At 50.6% G+C, this 13,161-nt stretch overlaps 1 protein-coding gene and 1 long non-coding RNA gene across 4 annotated transcripts in view; one reads left to right on the top strand and one right to left on the bottom strand.

Moving 5' to 3' along the window:
• LOC311150356 overlaps positions 1-13,161 on the top strand; it is a 684,587-nt gene that overhangs the window by 452,466 nt on the left and 218,960 nt on the right. The gene's annotated exons all lie outside the window — the stretch shown is intronic.
• Positions 118-11,244, bottom strand: LOC311150287 (uncharacterized protein). Of its 2 annotated transcripts, XM_084187672.1 has the most exons (10): positions 11,131-11,244; positions 10,822-10,981; positions 10,010-10,140; positions 9,677-9,761; positions 8,623-8,745; positions 7,742-7,908; positions 7,388-7,484; positions 4,987-5,092; positions 3,829-4,846; positions 118-3,519 (listed from the first exon to the last, which is right to left on the bottom strand). In XM_084187672.1, the coding sequence occupies exons 1-10, from the start codon at positions 11,215-11,217 to the stop codon at positions 760-762; spliced, it is 4,734 nt and encodes a 1,577-aa protein (XP_084043798.1). In that variant the 5' UTR covers positions 11,218-11,244; the 3' UTR covers positions 118-759. The 2 variants fall into 2 exon arrangements, with proteins under 2 accessions (XP_084043798.1, XP_084043799.1); XM_084187673.1 differs by lacking the exon at positions 8,623-8,745.

Raw genomic sequence — 13,161 nt, 5'->3', positions numbered from 1 at the left:
GACTGCTATCATTAACATAAGTTGAACTATACTGCCAGCAAATCCAAAACGAGTGTTATTCAGTATGAAAAAATGTATGCACTCACTAACTGTAAGTCGCTCTGGATAAGAGCGTCTGCTAAATGACTAAAAATGTAAAAGTACAAATGTTATTGGTTAATACCAGGCAGCTCAATTTGAGCTTTATTAGTTTTGAATATTGGGCTTATATGCAGAGTATAGACTTGACTTTGTGCAGGGAAAAATTGAAAGAAAGCAATTACAAAAAAAACAGACCAATGTAATTTATGCTTGCTTTAATTATTTAAAAAAATATTTATTTGCAAGAAAGAGACTAGAACTTACTCCCCTCCATGCAGGGCCAGAGAGGAAAACAATAACGGCCACCATTTTCACACTGAACTGATGACAGGTGTCAAGATGAGGTAAATGTTTTGAGAAAAGAAAAAAGGCACAATCAACCGTGCCAAATAAATTCACATTAATAATTACAATAAAAAATAATAATCATAAAGGCATTAGAAAAAATAAGCAACAAATACAGACCGATTGTATAATACAAGGCATCACCCAGCCCCTGTGTCCCACCCTCTTCCAAGGGTCACGTAAATGTCAAAGCCTTAAGTCCCACACACTTGTTTCTCTCACAAGTCCTGGGTGTGTTAGGTTAGTTAAGTTTATACATGGAGCAGGTATGCTGAAGGTGGAACGGCATATAACACCAAACCACCAACACTGTAGCAACGTCAAAGAAAGCGCCTATCTGACCACCAGGCAGGATACACAGAGTTTGGAGGGGCCGATGCAGTCGTCGTGGCAGAAGGCCCCGCAGCCCTGGCACATGATCATGGCCTTGAGGCGGCAGGAGCACTTGAGGGCCACCTCCTCAGCGGCGCTGTCTGCGAACGCCTGGATGCTGAGCGTGGCGCTCTGGCTGGCACTGTGGCGCTGACGCAGCTGCAGGACGCCGTCAGCGATGCTCCTCGAGAAGCCGCTGCCGTCCACCATCGACACGTTGGCCGTGTAGCTGAAGCCGGGCGCCGCCACACCGCAGCCCTGCTTGGGCAGCTTACCGTAGAGCTGGAAAGGGAGGGAGGAGGTTGAGGAGGAGGAGGATGAAGAGGAGGGGGAGGTGGAGGAGTACTGAGCTTTGCTCTGCGCCTCCTTCTTAGCCATGCGGGCTAAGGACATCTCCATGTTCAGCAGTCCCTCCATAGCCCCACCTCCTCCAGTCAGGTAACCATCCATAGAGTTCACTGCCTCCTTTTTGGTGACCACCATACCTGGCCCGCCACCTACCATGGGGCCAGAGGGGGAGGTTTTGGAAAGAGCTTGACAAGAGGGCCGGGAGGTGACCTCGCTCTTCACGCTGGGTGCGGGCGAGAGCTGCTTTTGGTGCGGGGGGTGGGGTTTGGAAGGGTGCCAGTTTATCTTGACAGAGGGGACCACCTCTGATGGGCAGAGGTCCGGGGTGGCCCGGGGCTGAGTGAGGTTGTTGTGGTGCCTCTCCGGAGACTCTCGGATGACGGCTGACTCTTGGGAGTTCCGTCTGGAGGAAGAGGACGAAGAAGAGAGAGATGTGATGACGGGCACGGCCCCGGGGGGCACAGCGCCTCCTGGCTGCTGGGACAGGTACTGTTGCATGGCCGTGGCCCGAGAGGAGGCCTCCTCCAGCAGGCAGGCCATGCGGGAGGGCACTGTGCCTGGGGGAGAGGACCCGACGCTCCGGCTTGCTCCAGGGGAGCCTCCTCGGCCTGCAGGGGAATTCTGTTGGTTCTGAGAGGACAACTCGGGGACCAGGGACTCCCCCGTATGGGCCTCTGTGGGGCCCCTGAAGCGAGGGCCCGGGTTCCTGGTCTGTTGTTGCCGGATGAGCTGGGACTGGGGGGCTGGCTGGGGCCCCCCTGGCAGGCGGTTGATCTCTAGCTTGCTAGACGAGTGCGTCTGCGGCAGGACTTTCTCCAGCTGGAGGCTGCCTTGGAGCAGCTGGGTGACCAGAGGATTGTTGGCCTCCACTGTGGACACGGGCCGGGCCGAACTAGGGAGCCTCTTGGAGCCAGCGGTGGGGTGGATGGGAGAGGGCTTCAGCCCCAGCCTACAGTCCTCCTCAGCCGAGCCCCGGCTGGACGCTTTGTAGTCATCCATTGGGTCTGTTTTGTGCCCCCTCTGGGCTTGGGAATGTGGCGCAGCGAGAGCCTGTTGGTCTGGGTGGGGAGTGCATCCAGGCTGCTGCTGCTTTTGGCCTGGCTGTATGAGACTCTGGCTGGGCAGACCGTTGGGGAAGCAGGGCTGGATGACCGTTTGGCTGTGGCCGTGGTGGTTGGACACGTGAGCCTGGATGACTGGCTGCTGGTTTTGCTGTAGAGGGGGGCTGCAGATCACAGGCTGGCCATGGGCCTGCTGAGACAACCTTTGGAGGTGCTGGATGTTGCCGTTGCGCTGAGCGGGCAGGTGGTGGCTCCACATGCTCAGGTGGGGCTCCTCCTCCTGGCTCTCGTTCTCGCAGTCAGAGGCCGTCTCCGTGGAGTCACTGTGATGCCCTGCCTCGTCCTCTCTGACTGAAGGTGGGAGACGAGGGAGGGAGGCTGTTTCTCTCGCCCTCTCCAGGGGCTCCGACTGCTTTTTGCCCTGGCTGTGGCCCTCTCTGGCCAGGATGGGGGGGTTCTCTTGTGGCCCCACGTGGTGGGAACCATGCTGGATGACGCCCCCTCCTCCCCCTGCCCCCCTGTGCTCCCCCCTGGCCTGCTCGGTGCCAGCCAGGGACCTGATCACGTCTACTCCCTGGGCCCCGAACCTGGGCAGAGAATCTGGGATGGAGGTGGGCGCCAGGGGACCACTTTGGGCCGTTGTCCTATCACAGTCGTCCCCTTCGCCTCGCCCTCTGAGGTGGCTGGACACAGACTCAGGCTCCAGCAGTGCTGCATTGTCTGAGAGTCCATTGGAGGTGCCTTTGACTGGTGGTGGTGGTGGTGGTGGTGTTGGTGTAGTCCCCTCGTCCCCACTCAGCTCCCCCAGTCGCTCCTCCTGGGTGGTTGGGGATGGAGTGGGGGTTTGCGGGGGCTCGGAGGAGGACAGGGAGGGGTTGGAGGAGGTGGACAGGGAGGGGGACGAGGCAGCTGTGTTCGGGGTGGGGGTAGAGGAGGGCTCTAATTTGGACTGCTGTAGTTGTGTTCCAGGTGGATGAGAGCCCGCAGGCAATCCCTGCTTCTCCACGCCTCCTGCTCCTCCTCCGGGCTCGACGGGTCCTGGGTGCTCTCGTGTTCGTCTTCCACTGCTGCGATCCTGTAGCCCAGCACCAGCCCTGCCCCCGCCCGGCCCTGGTCCGTCCCCAGTGGCTGCAACAGCAGCAGCGGCCTCGCGCTGGGCCCGGGCCTGCTGGGCGCGGGCTTTGATGTCCGCCAGGGTGCGCGCCCCCGTCCCAGAGCGCCGCGAGCCCTCGCCGGGGGGCACGATGCGGGGACAGATCTGGTAGGTTGGCGGCCCTTTGACCCAGGGCGGTTTGATTCTGGAGAGTTGAATCTGGAGGGATACAGACAAGGAGAGCATGTCAAACATGGATTTTTCAAAGGCCATATAACGGACATTCGCATGCATTGCTTGGCTAAGAATCCCACACCGAAACCCAGTCAATCATCACTAATGATTTACCATCTTCAGAGAAGGAAGCTGGTTTCTGGCAAGGTGATTTGACATTTTTGGTGGAGACAAATCACAATAATCAAACTTACTTTACAGATTGTGGATTCCAGGTCTTAGGAAATTGAGTGCCTGCCACTGCACCACTACAGCCACAATAAAGACTTACAATTACAAATGGTGACCTCATACCCGGATAGGTGGGACCTTGGGCTCCTCTGCTGTCGGCTGCGGCTTTTCCGTGTGAACCCCGTCGATTGTGGTACGAAAGGACTGACGATCTTCCATTCGCGGCCTCTTTTCGGGGAAGCTGGAGAAGGCCTGGGGCTCGTCTGGCCTCCTCTTCTGCTCCTTGGTGGCTTGGGCAGTGATGGGGGTGGGGCTGGCTGCAGGGCTGCTCTCCCGGCTGCTGGTGGCCGTGCCCCCCGTGACCGAGGTGACCATGGAAGCCCCATCGTCCAGCGGATCAGCGGTGGCAGCGGCCGTGGAGGAAGAAGAGGACGAGGAGGAAGAGTCCAAGCCGGCGGTGAACCCCCCCTGTCTCTCGGAGTTGGAGGAAGGAGAGGAGGAAGGGGAGGAGGACGAGGAGGAGGAGGAGGATGAGGAGCAGGGAGAGGAGGTGGAGGCGACGGCAGGTGCAGGCTCTTCGGGGAGCAGGCGGGTGGTGACTTCAGGCTCATCGCTGGTGCTGATGGATACAGGGCTGGGACATGGGGTGGATACAGGGCTGGGACATGGGGTGGATACAGGGCTGGGACATGGGGTGGGCTCAGGCTCAGGCACGGTCACAAATGGGAGCGCAGACACAGGGGAAGGGCAGGGCACGGGCTCTAGGGAGGCACACTGGGCCGGGGCCTCCAGTCTACAGTCGGCCTGCAACACCACCTCTCCTCCCTGCACCGTGGTGGCCTCTGGGACGGGCGAGGGGACAGAGACAGAAGAAGCTGCGTCTAAAGTGAGTGTGCCCTCCGGCTGCTTGGAGGACTGCAGGGTGGGGGAGTTGGTCTTACAGAGGGTGCGTTGCGCCCTGCGTCTCAAGTCTGCCCGCGTTCGCCGTCTCATCCTGCCGTCCCGCCGCCGCCTGCCCACGCTGCGGCGCTTGGGCGTTCCCGCCGCCACCAAGGCCACCTTGCTGTCCAGGACGCTGGTGGCAGCATCGGCCGCGTCGCTCATCGTCAACTTCAGAGACTCTTCCCGGGTCAGGCCAGACCTGCAGCAATAGAACACAACATTAGTACACAGAGTATATACTTCTATAAAAGTGTTATACAGTTGAAATAATCAAGTAATTTGCAAATGGTCCATGGAATAACAGCCGATGTTGTGGCTGGGGGTATTCAGGAGACTTACTTTTGTCCGTGGTACTCCTCAAAGAACTTCTCCTTCCATGCCTCCACTTTCTTCTCTTTCTCCATCTCCTGGCGAAATCGCACCTGCATCTCATGGGTGAACTCCCCTGAGCAGGTCAAACAATATTACACAAGATTAACCCACATATCTGGCTATAGCGTTTTAAGTAATACCTTCATTCATGTATTGACTGACTCTGTTTCTCCTGGTATTTGCATGGTATTTAGTAGGAAGCTATATGATAGTATAAATGGGTACATTCTGGTACTGAATACCCAAGAGACAGTAATTCATGGGTTATTATTGTACACCCTGTTATTTCTAGAAAAATACCCGGCAATTTCTGTAGAGTAAAATAAATAGCTAGCGAATTAACTCCTGAAGAGAAGGAGTTCCCCGTGTGTGCGGCGCACAATTGGCCCAGCGTCGTCTAGGGTAGGGGAGGGAATGGCCGGCAGGGATGTAGATCAGTTGTTAGAGCATGGCGTTTGCAACACCAGGGTTGTGGGTTCGATTCCCACGGGGTATGAAAAATTTAAAAAATTAAAAAATAATGTAAGTCGCTCTGGATAAGAGCGTCTGCTAAATGACGTAAATGTAAATGTGTAGCCAGTCACTAACCCCTAGTCATGTGATATCAGTGGGGCTTTATACCAACCATAGTACAGTGAAGGAAAAAAGTATTTAATCCCCTGTTGATTTTGTACGTTTGCCCACTGACAAAGAAATGATCATTCTACAATTTTAATGGTAGGTTTATTTGAACAGTGAGAGACAGAATAACAACAACAAAATCCAGAAACACGCATGTCAAAAATGTTATAAATTGATTTGCATTTTAATGAGGGAAATAAGTATTTGACCCCTTTGCAAAATCCTTGTTGGCTATCACAGAGGTCAGACATTTCTTGTAGTTGGCCACCAGGTTTGCACACATCTCAGGAGGGATTTTGTCCCCCTCTTTGCAGATCTTCTCCAAGTCATTAAGGTTTCGAGGCTGACGTTTGGCAACTCGAACCTTCAGCTCCCTCCACAGATCTTCTTTGGGATTAAGGTCTGGAGACTGGCTAGGTCACTCCAGGACCTTAATGTGCTTCTTCTTGAGCCACTCCTTTGTTGCCTTGGCCGTGTGTTTTGGGTCATTGTCATGCTGGAATACCCATCCACGACCCATTTTCAATGCCCTGGCTGAGGGAAGGAGGTTCTCACCCAAGATTTGACGGTACATGGCCCCGTCCATCGTCCCTTTGATGCGGTGAAGTTGTCCTGTCCCCTTAGCAGAAAAACACCCCCAAAGCAATGTTTCCACCTCCATGTTTGACGGTGGGGATGGTGTTCTTGGGGTCATAGGCAGCATTCCTCCTCCTCCAAACACGGCGAGTTGAGTTGATGCCAAAGAGCTCAGTTTTGGTCTCATCTGACCACAACACTTTCACCCAGTTCTCCTCTGAATCATTCAGATGTTCATTGGCAAACTTCAGACGGCCCTGTATATGTGCTTTCTTGAGCAGGGGGACCTTGCGGGCGCTGCAGGATTTCAGTCCTTCACGGCGTAGTGTGTTACCAATTGTTTTCTTGGTGACTATGGTCCCAACTGCCTTGAGATCATTGACAAGAACCTCCCATGTAGTTCTGGGATGATTCCTCACCGTTCTCATGATCATTGCAATGCCACGAGGTGAGATCTTGCATGGAGCCCCAGGCAGAGGGAGATTGACAGTTCTTTTGTGTTTCTTCCATTTGCGAATAATCGCACCAACTGTTGTGGTCCTCTGTAGCTCAGCTGGTAGAGCACGGCGCTTGTAACGCCAAGGTAGTGGGTTCGATCCCCGGGACCACCCATACACAAAAATGTATGCACGCATGACTGTAAGTCACTTTGGATAAAAGCGTCTGCTAAATGGCATATTATTATTATTATTATTGTCACCTGCTTGGCGATGGTCTTGTAGCCCATTCCAGCCTTGTGTAGGTCTACAATCTTGTCCCTGACATCCTTGGAGAGCTCTTTGGTCTTGGCCATTGTGGAGAGTTTGGAATCTGATTGATTGATTGCTTCTGTGGACAGGTGTCTTTTATACAGGTAACAAGCTGAGATTAGGGGCACTCCCTTTAAGAGTGTGCTCCTAATCTCAGCTCGTTACCTGTATAAAAGACACCTGGGAGCCAGAAATCTTTCTGATTGAGAGGGGGTCAAATACTTATTGCCCTCATTAAAATGCAAATCAATTTATAACATTTTTGACATGCGTTTTTCTGGATTTTGTTGTTGTTATTTTGTCTCTCACTGTTCAAATACACCTACCATTAAAATTATAGACTGATCATTTCTTTGTCAGTGGGCAAACGTACAAAATCAGCAGGGGATCAAATACTTTTTTCCCTCACTGTAGGTACTAACCCTCAGCAAGCCTTTCCTTCCAGCTCTGGGAGGCGTGAGTGAAGAATTCATTGTTGAGAGCAGAGTTACTGAGGCGAGCCAGACCGTCAGGTCCCACCTAGAGAAGAGGGAAGACAGGACAGAACATACTGGGTTACATTCACAGACATAGGGCTGTACGAGAAATCCAAAAAACTATATGGTACTAAGAAATTATGAGACATTATGGGCTGGACTAAAAAGGCACACTCCAATAGAGAATCTCCATAGAAAAATATTTTTAGTCCAGGGAAAGGTTTAACCTGGGTCCGGGAAACTGTCCTTGAGAGTTATAAATTATGACTATGATTATAAATGATGAGCACGCCCCCTCACCTGGCGGTCGACCTCGGGGAGGAGCTGCAGGAGTTGATGTTGGGAGTGGGCTGGGAAGGCAGAGAAGGTGCGCATGTTGATGAGAGCCCTGATGTTGGTGTTGACCAGGATGGAGCCGGGCGTCTCAAAGTCCACCTCCACCCCGCCTCGGCTCCTCTTCATGGGCCCTGCAGACAAACACAACCACAGGCCCGCAACTGGCTAATGCTATCCAATGGATATGGGTTTAAATTCATTAATTCAACTAACAGCAAGCACAGCGTGGCCGTTCCATTGCCAGCCAATACAACTCCAGTTAAGAGCCAGTCATTCAGGCGTTTAGTTTAGCAGCCAGCACAATCACAACAGCTATCAGTCAGTGAGCGGTTAAGTATGTCCTGGCCGGGTGGCCAATGTTGGGATAGCTAGCCGACCCTGGCATTCAGTTAGCAACCTGCAAAGCACTGCTGTTCAGTTAGCATTAGTGACCAATGCAACCCTGACAATGTTAGCGACCAGCGTACCATTGGTTAGCTACCAAATCACCCTGTCAGTCTGAGATTGAGCCAAAGTCCAGGTTTGGTGCTTATTCGTAGACAGCTGACCTGTGTAGAATCTGAGACATACATCTAATAGTTCTACAGATTGTGTACTATGTCCAGATTATGTTGTTTAACCTCTTCATTTGTGACAGCTAAAATCATAAGATATACAGATTTGTCAAATTATTTACAGTTCAGGTTCCATCAGGCATATCTCTTTGCCAAAGGTGTCCTGAACAATGATGAAAGAAAAATAAAACTGGGTTACAACTGGGAGAGGTAGGTTGGTGTTTTAGGGTTTACTGGAGGGAGTTTGGTTGGGTTGGTGGGCTTGATTATACCCGGGTCTAACCCCTGTACCTGAGTGGTAGCCACGCAAGCTCTTGAAGTGCTGGGGGCGTTTCCAGCTAGCCAGCTCGGGGCGGGCACGGAGCGTGGGGCCTGGACCCCCCCTAGAGCCTTCCCTGCGCCTCCCCGCTGCTCCTGAGGGGGAGAGGTGGGGGGAGGGGGAGCCTGGTGAGACACTCCGGTCAGGTGTGTGAGGGGGGGGGGGGACTTACGAGCGGGAAGGCGGGGGTGGGCAGGTCAGGCAGACAAGCCAAAAGTGGGGGCAGCAGAGCCCATAGCACGGGGTGGGGTGGGGGGATTGGGAGGGGTGAGTAGTACAGACACAAAGCAAGGGGAGCAATTACCCAGGCCCACATTGACACAGAGAGAGGAGGTTGGAGGGTAGGGTGGAGCAGAAATCTCAGAAAGTGCTCCCCCCACCTCATACAGAGCAATTTGGTTTACTGGGCAGCTAAATGTAAGGCGGGAGGGAAGGACTGATATGAGACTGGAATTTCCAGGTGCACACAAAAATAAGCAGGGAGGACAGATATTGAAGTTGCACTCAGACAATGAGTGGCTAGGAGGGTTATTCTGCACGCAGAGACTGGCAGACAATCAGCCACAAGAGGGGAGGGTTTCAGGGGAACGTCAGAATGAGAGAAAGACTCTGGGTGCACACGAGGAGCACGGTCAAAACTGCACACAGGTCACATTTCAGTCAACACGGCACCTGCAGGAACACTAGCCATTCCTACACTTTCTTCCCATAGATAGTACTAAAACAGTTTAAAGGCCATTAACAGACAGGTGTTTTTGTTACCCAGAGGTTACTGAGTAACCTGAAGAGCTCTGAGAGGTTACAGTCTAAGAAGGCTGCTGAAAAAGTAAATATGCAACACATAAATAAAAAGACTGGCAAAGCAGTAGAGGCCAATGCTGGGTGAGAAATGGTCCAAGACCACCGTAGGAATATGACTTAGAGGTGTGTGTGTGTGTGTAATGCTACAAATGGAAGAGTGTGTGTGTGTGTGTACAGAGAGATGGGTTTAGGGTAGCAAAGGGGCTAGCAGAGAGAAGTGCTAACCTGATGGGACGTGTTCACCATTGACCTTGAGTGGAGTGAGGACCACACGCGGCATCATCACAGCCTTCTTCCTCTGTCTGCTCGACTGCAGCGAAGGAGAGAAACGGACATTGTGAGAGGTAATAGAATGCGGAGGTTATCACTAAGCCAGACATAAAGGGGAACTTCAATCCGCAATCATTTTCTATGCATCTAGTACTCATAAAAACCTCTTCAGACTCGATCTATGCACACTATGAGCAACCACCTATAATATCCCTATTGAGCAACAGTACACAGACAGCCAGGTTTGGAGGGGAGGGGAGGGGGGAGTGAGGGGGGGGTAAAGCGTACCTGTCTGGATCGACTTAGTCGGGTCTGTGCCTGGGCCTCGGAGCGCACCTGTCCAGAGACTCCAGATCTACTCAGCCTGGTCTGGGGCTCTGTGGAGCAGGAGGCACTGGACGAGCTCTCATCTACGGACGCTGTGAGGGGTAGAGGGGGCTATGGTCAGATACCAAATTGTTATATCTTTACTGGGTTCCAAATGGCTTAGTTGATGATAAATGGTCCATGGACCACAAACACTGACAATGCTTTTCACACTGCACATGTTTTGGTTTCCGTTATCACAATTGGTGATGGTGTGTTTATCATCTAGCACTTTTCAGCCATGTACTCAGATAAACGGGAGCTCCCACACAAACCCAAACAAATGTTTATCTTTAAAATAAACACACACACACACACACAGATCTAGGCCACGGTTGGCAGTTTCATGTGCACCCGTAACCATGGCAACAAACATCCTAAGAAGAATAAAAAATGTATGTCTCTGCTTTGCAGTTGTTTAAAAGCACTTCAATTCATTCTATCGTGGGCTTGCTCTTTCCGCCTTTATCACGATAATATTCCTGTGTTGTTTTCAAAGTGCCTTTTAACAGGGCAGTCACAGTGCTTAATAAAGACCAGGGATGTAGTGGTAAAAACAAATGGTGGATAAACTGTAAAAGGGCGGTTGATAAGATGGGCGGTGAGTAATGTAAACTCCAACAATGCTAATTTACAGTAAAAGTAAACACCAAATAAAAAAGGGCATTTACGTGTGTTTACCCTCCACTAAATTATCACTGATGAAGGCATGTGGTGATCACAACCATACACACCATCGTTCTCTCCACTGGCCGCAACCATTTCCATGGAGTCACAGCTCTCTTGCTCCGCACCTTCCGTTGGCCCTGCTGTTGCCGTGGTAGCGGTAGCCGGTGTGGTGGCTTCGGCTGTCTCCGCCTCTGTCGAACTCTTGGTCCACTGCAGAGCGTTCTTCTGCAGAGGGACAGTCAGAAGAGAGATTCCTATCAGAAACATGTATGTGTGTATTCCAGATATGGGTTTGTATGAGGTTTATTAGGGGTAGGGATAAGAGGGGTGTGCGTGTTTGAGGTATGGGTGTGTGGAGTGGGCTGGTTCCATACCTTCAAGGTAAACAGACTCATTCTGCCAGGAAGCTTAAAGAAGATGCTGTTTTTCACTCTGTCCCCCCTCACCTGGGAGTGCAGCATGGTCACCAGACAGGCCAGAGGGGCTGTGCCACTGATGGACAGAGGAGAGAGAGGGAGAGAGACAGGGTGGGGGGATAGAGAAAGAGAGAAGATGAGTGTGAGAAGCAGAACAATACTATGGTATTCAAAGAGACAGCTAAACATAAAATTGAAATATTGTCCCTTTGTTCTTGTGCCATCTTACCTTCTGTTTTTGTTGAGCATATTGTGGATCGGGCCAGGTAGAGATCATGGAGGAATGGTGAAAAATGTGAGTCTGAGTTAGAAACATTCCTTTCTCATGGATATTCTCACAACATATTGACTTATTTTACATAAACACAAGCGATACTATTCTTGGTTTTGTTGCTGGTATGCATTACCATAGAGATGGACTTTAAGGGTATAAAGGTATAATGCGATATTCTGGCATTCAAGGCCTTGTTCTACTTACCCAGAGTCAGATGAAATTGTGGATACCATGTGTATGTCTCTGCGTGCAGTATGCTACTGTAGCATTGCTACTGTACCTGTAGACTTCCAGTCACTGCGCTAACGCGAGTTAGCATTGGCTCGCAAAACTACCACTAACTTCCTTCATACTGCCCGCAGAGACATAAAATGGTATCCACAAGTTCATCTGATTCTGGGTAAGTGGTAGAACAAGGGCTTAAATGCCAGAATCTCGCATTATCCCTTTAATTAAGTGTATGTGGTGGTTGCTTACCTCATTTCCTTAAGCCCCTTTGTCTGTATAACGTGCAGGATCTGCTTGGGCGTCATGGGGGCATCAGAGAAGTTCTCTAGAACCTGGAAAACATTACAGTCAGTCATGAACATGTTATAGCCCACACACACAGAATTTAAGATATACCTCCAACTATACAACTGTACCATACATCCAGTAAGTGAATACAGCAGCTTCAGAAATAGGTGAAAAAAGGCAACACAATGTGAACTCCATACCTTATGAATGTAAGACTCACAAAAGGCAGTGTATAAAACCAGCGTCCATTTATTAAAATGTTTAAAAACGCCTGAGTTCACCACTCAAGCTTTGTCAGCAGAAAGCGTATGGCTTTAATATCCACTAAGACAGTGAAATAGCACACAACACAGAATACACCCACAACTAGGCCTATCCCTCTAGGAGAACCAATTAATTTAAACGTACCCTAACATTTGAATCAGTGATGAGTGGTAAAAAAAATAGGTGGGTAAACGTTGATTGCCAGCCATGGTGAAAAAAGTTACGCTCCCTATACTTTCAATGCATTTTTACGCAGAAGCTGGGTAAACACTCGGCAAAATAAAAAGGTGCGTAAACAGTGTTTATCCTCCACTACACAACTAATTATAATAAAGTGACATCACTACATAGCCTAGCAGCATCGGTGGTTTTAAATGCCATCTCCACTTACCTAAAAATACAGTGAATGATTGATTAATTGCCATTAATAAAGACCAGAGATAGATAGGTGCTTGAGGTTGTGAGATCAATCCAGCGCCTCTCCGTGTGTCATCATGACAGGATGCATGAGAAGGAACAATACATAATACAGACTGGGTAGTAGAGCACTGCTTTATATTAACCCAAGGACACACGTGCAGGAAATTTGACGGAGAGGAAGGGTATTTCGGTCAGGGAGACAAGCAGACAAAGTCAACTCCAAACACAACAAATGCACACTGACAACACAGGCGCACACTAAAGATGCACATCACAATAGAGCAACATTATGCACCATGATTCGGTGAGGCGTTGATTACAGAATGCTAAGACGTGGCAATCAATGTAACAATTCTGTTGTCCTTGTCCACGCAGAAAAAGGAAACTGAAAACTGTCCCTGAGGAACTCAAGGGGCCAGATGGTGGATAAGTTAGACCTATCAGGGTCATGCATGGAGAAAACCCATCACACACCACTACCAAACTCCAGATGAATGCCATGGCAGATAGGCCTA

This window comes from Coregonus lavaretus, assembly GCF_964263955.1.
Source record: "Coregonus lavaretus genome assembly, chromosome: 22".
Classification (NCBI taxonomy): Eukaryota; Metazoa; Chordata; class Actinopteri; order Salmoniformes; family Salmonidae; genus Coregonus; species Coregonus lavaretus.
The sequence above is the reverse complement of the archived record's forward strand: the minus strand, read 5'-3'. Positions and strand labels throughout refer to the sequence as shown.

Coding starts and splice junctions, on each gene's coding strand:
- LOC311150287 (XM_084187672.1), bottom strand. CDS start 11,217: ATGCTGCACTCCCAGGTGAGGGGGGACAGAGTGAAAAACAGCATCTTC. Junction 10,982..11,130: donor TGAGTCTGTTTACCTTGAAG/GTATGGAACCAG, acceptor GTCCCTCTGCAG/AAGAACGCTCTGCAGTGGAC. Junction 4,847..4,986: donor GAGGAGTACCACGGACAAAA/GTAAGTCTCCTG, acceptor CTATTGCTGCAG/GTCTGGCCTGACCCGGGAAG.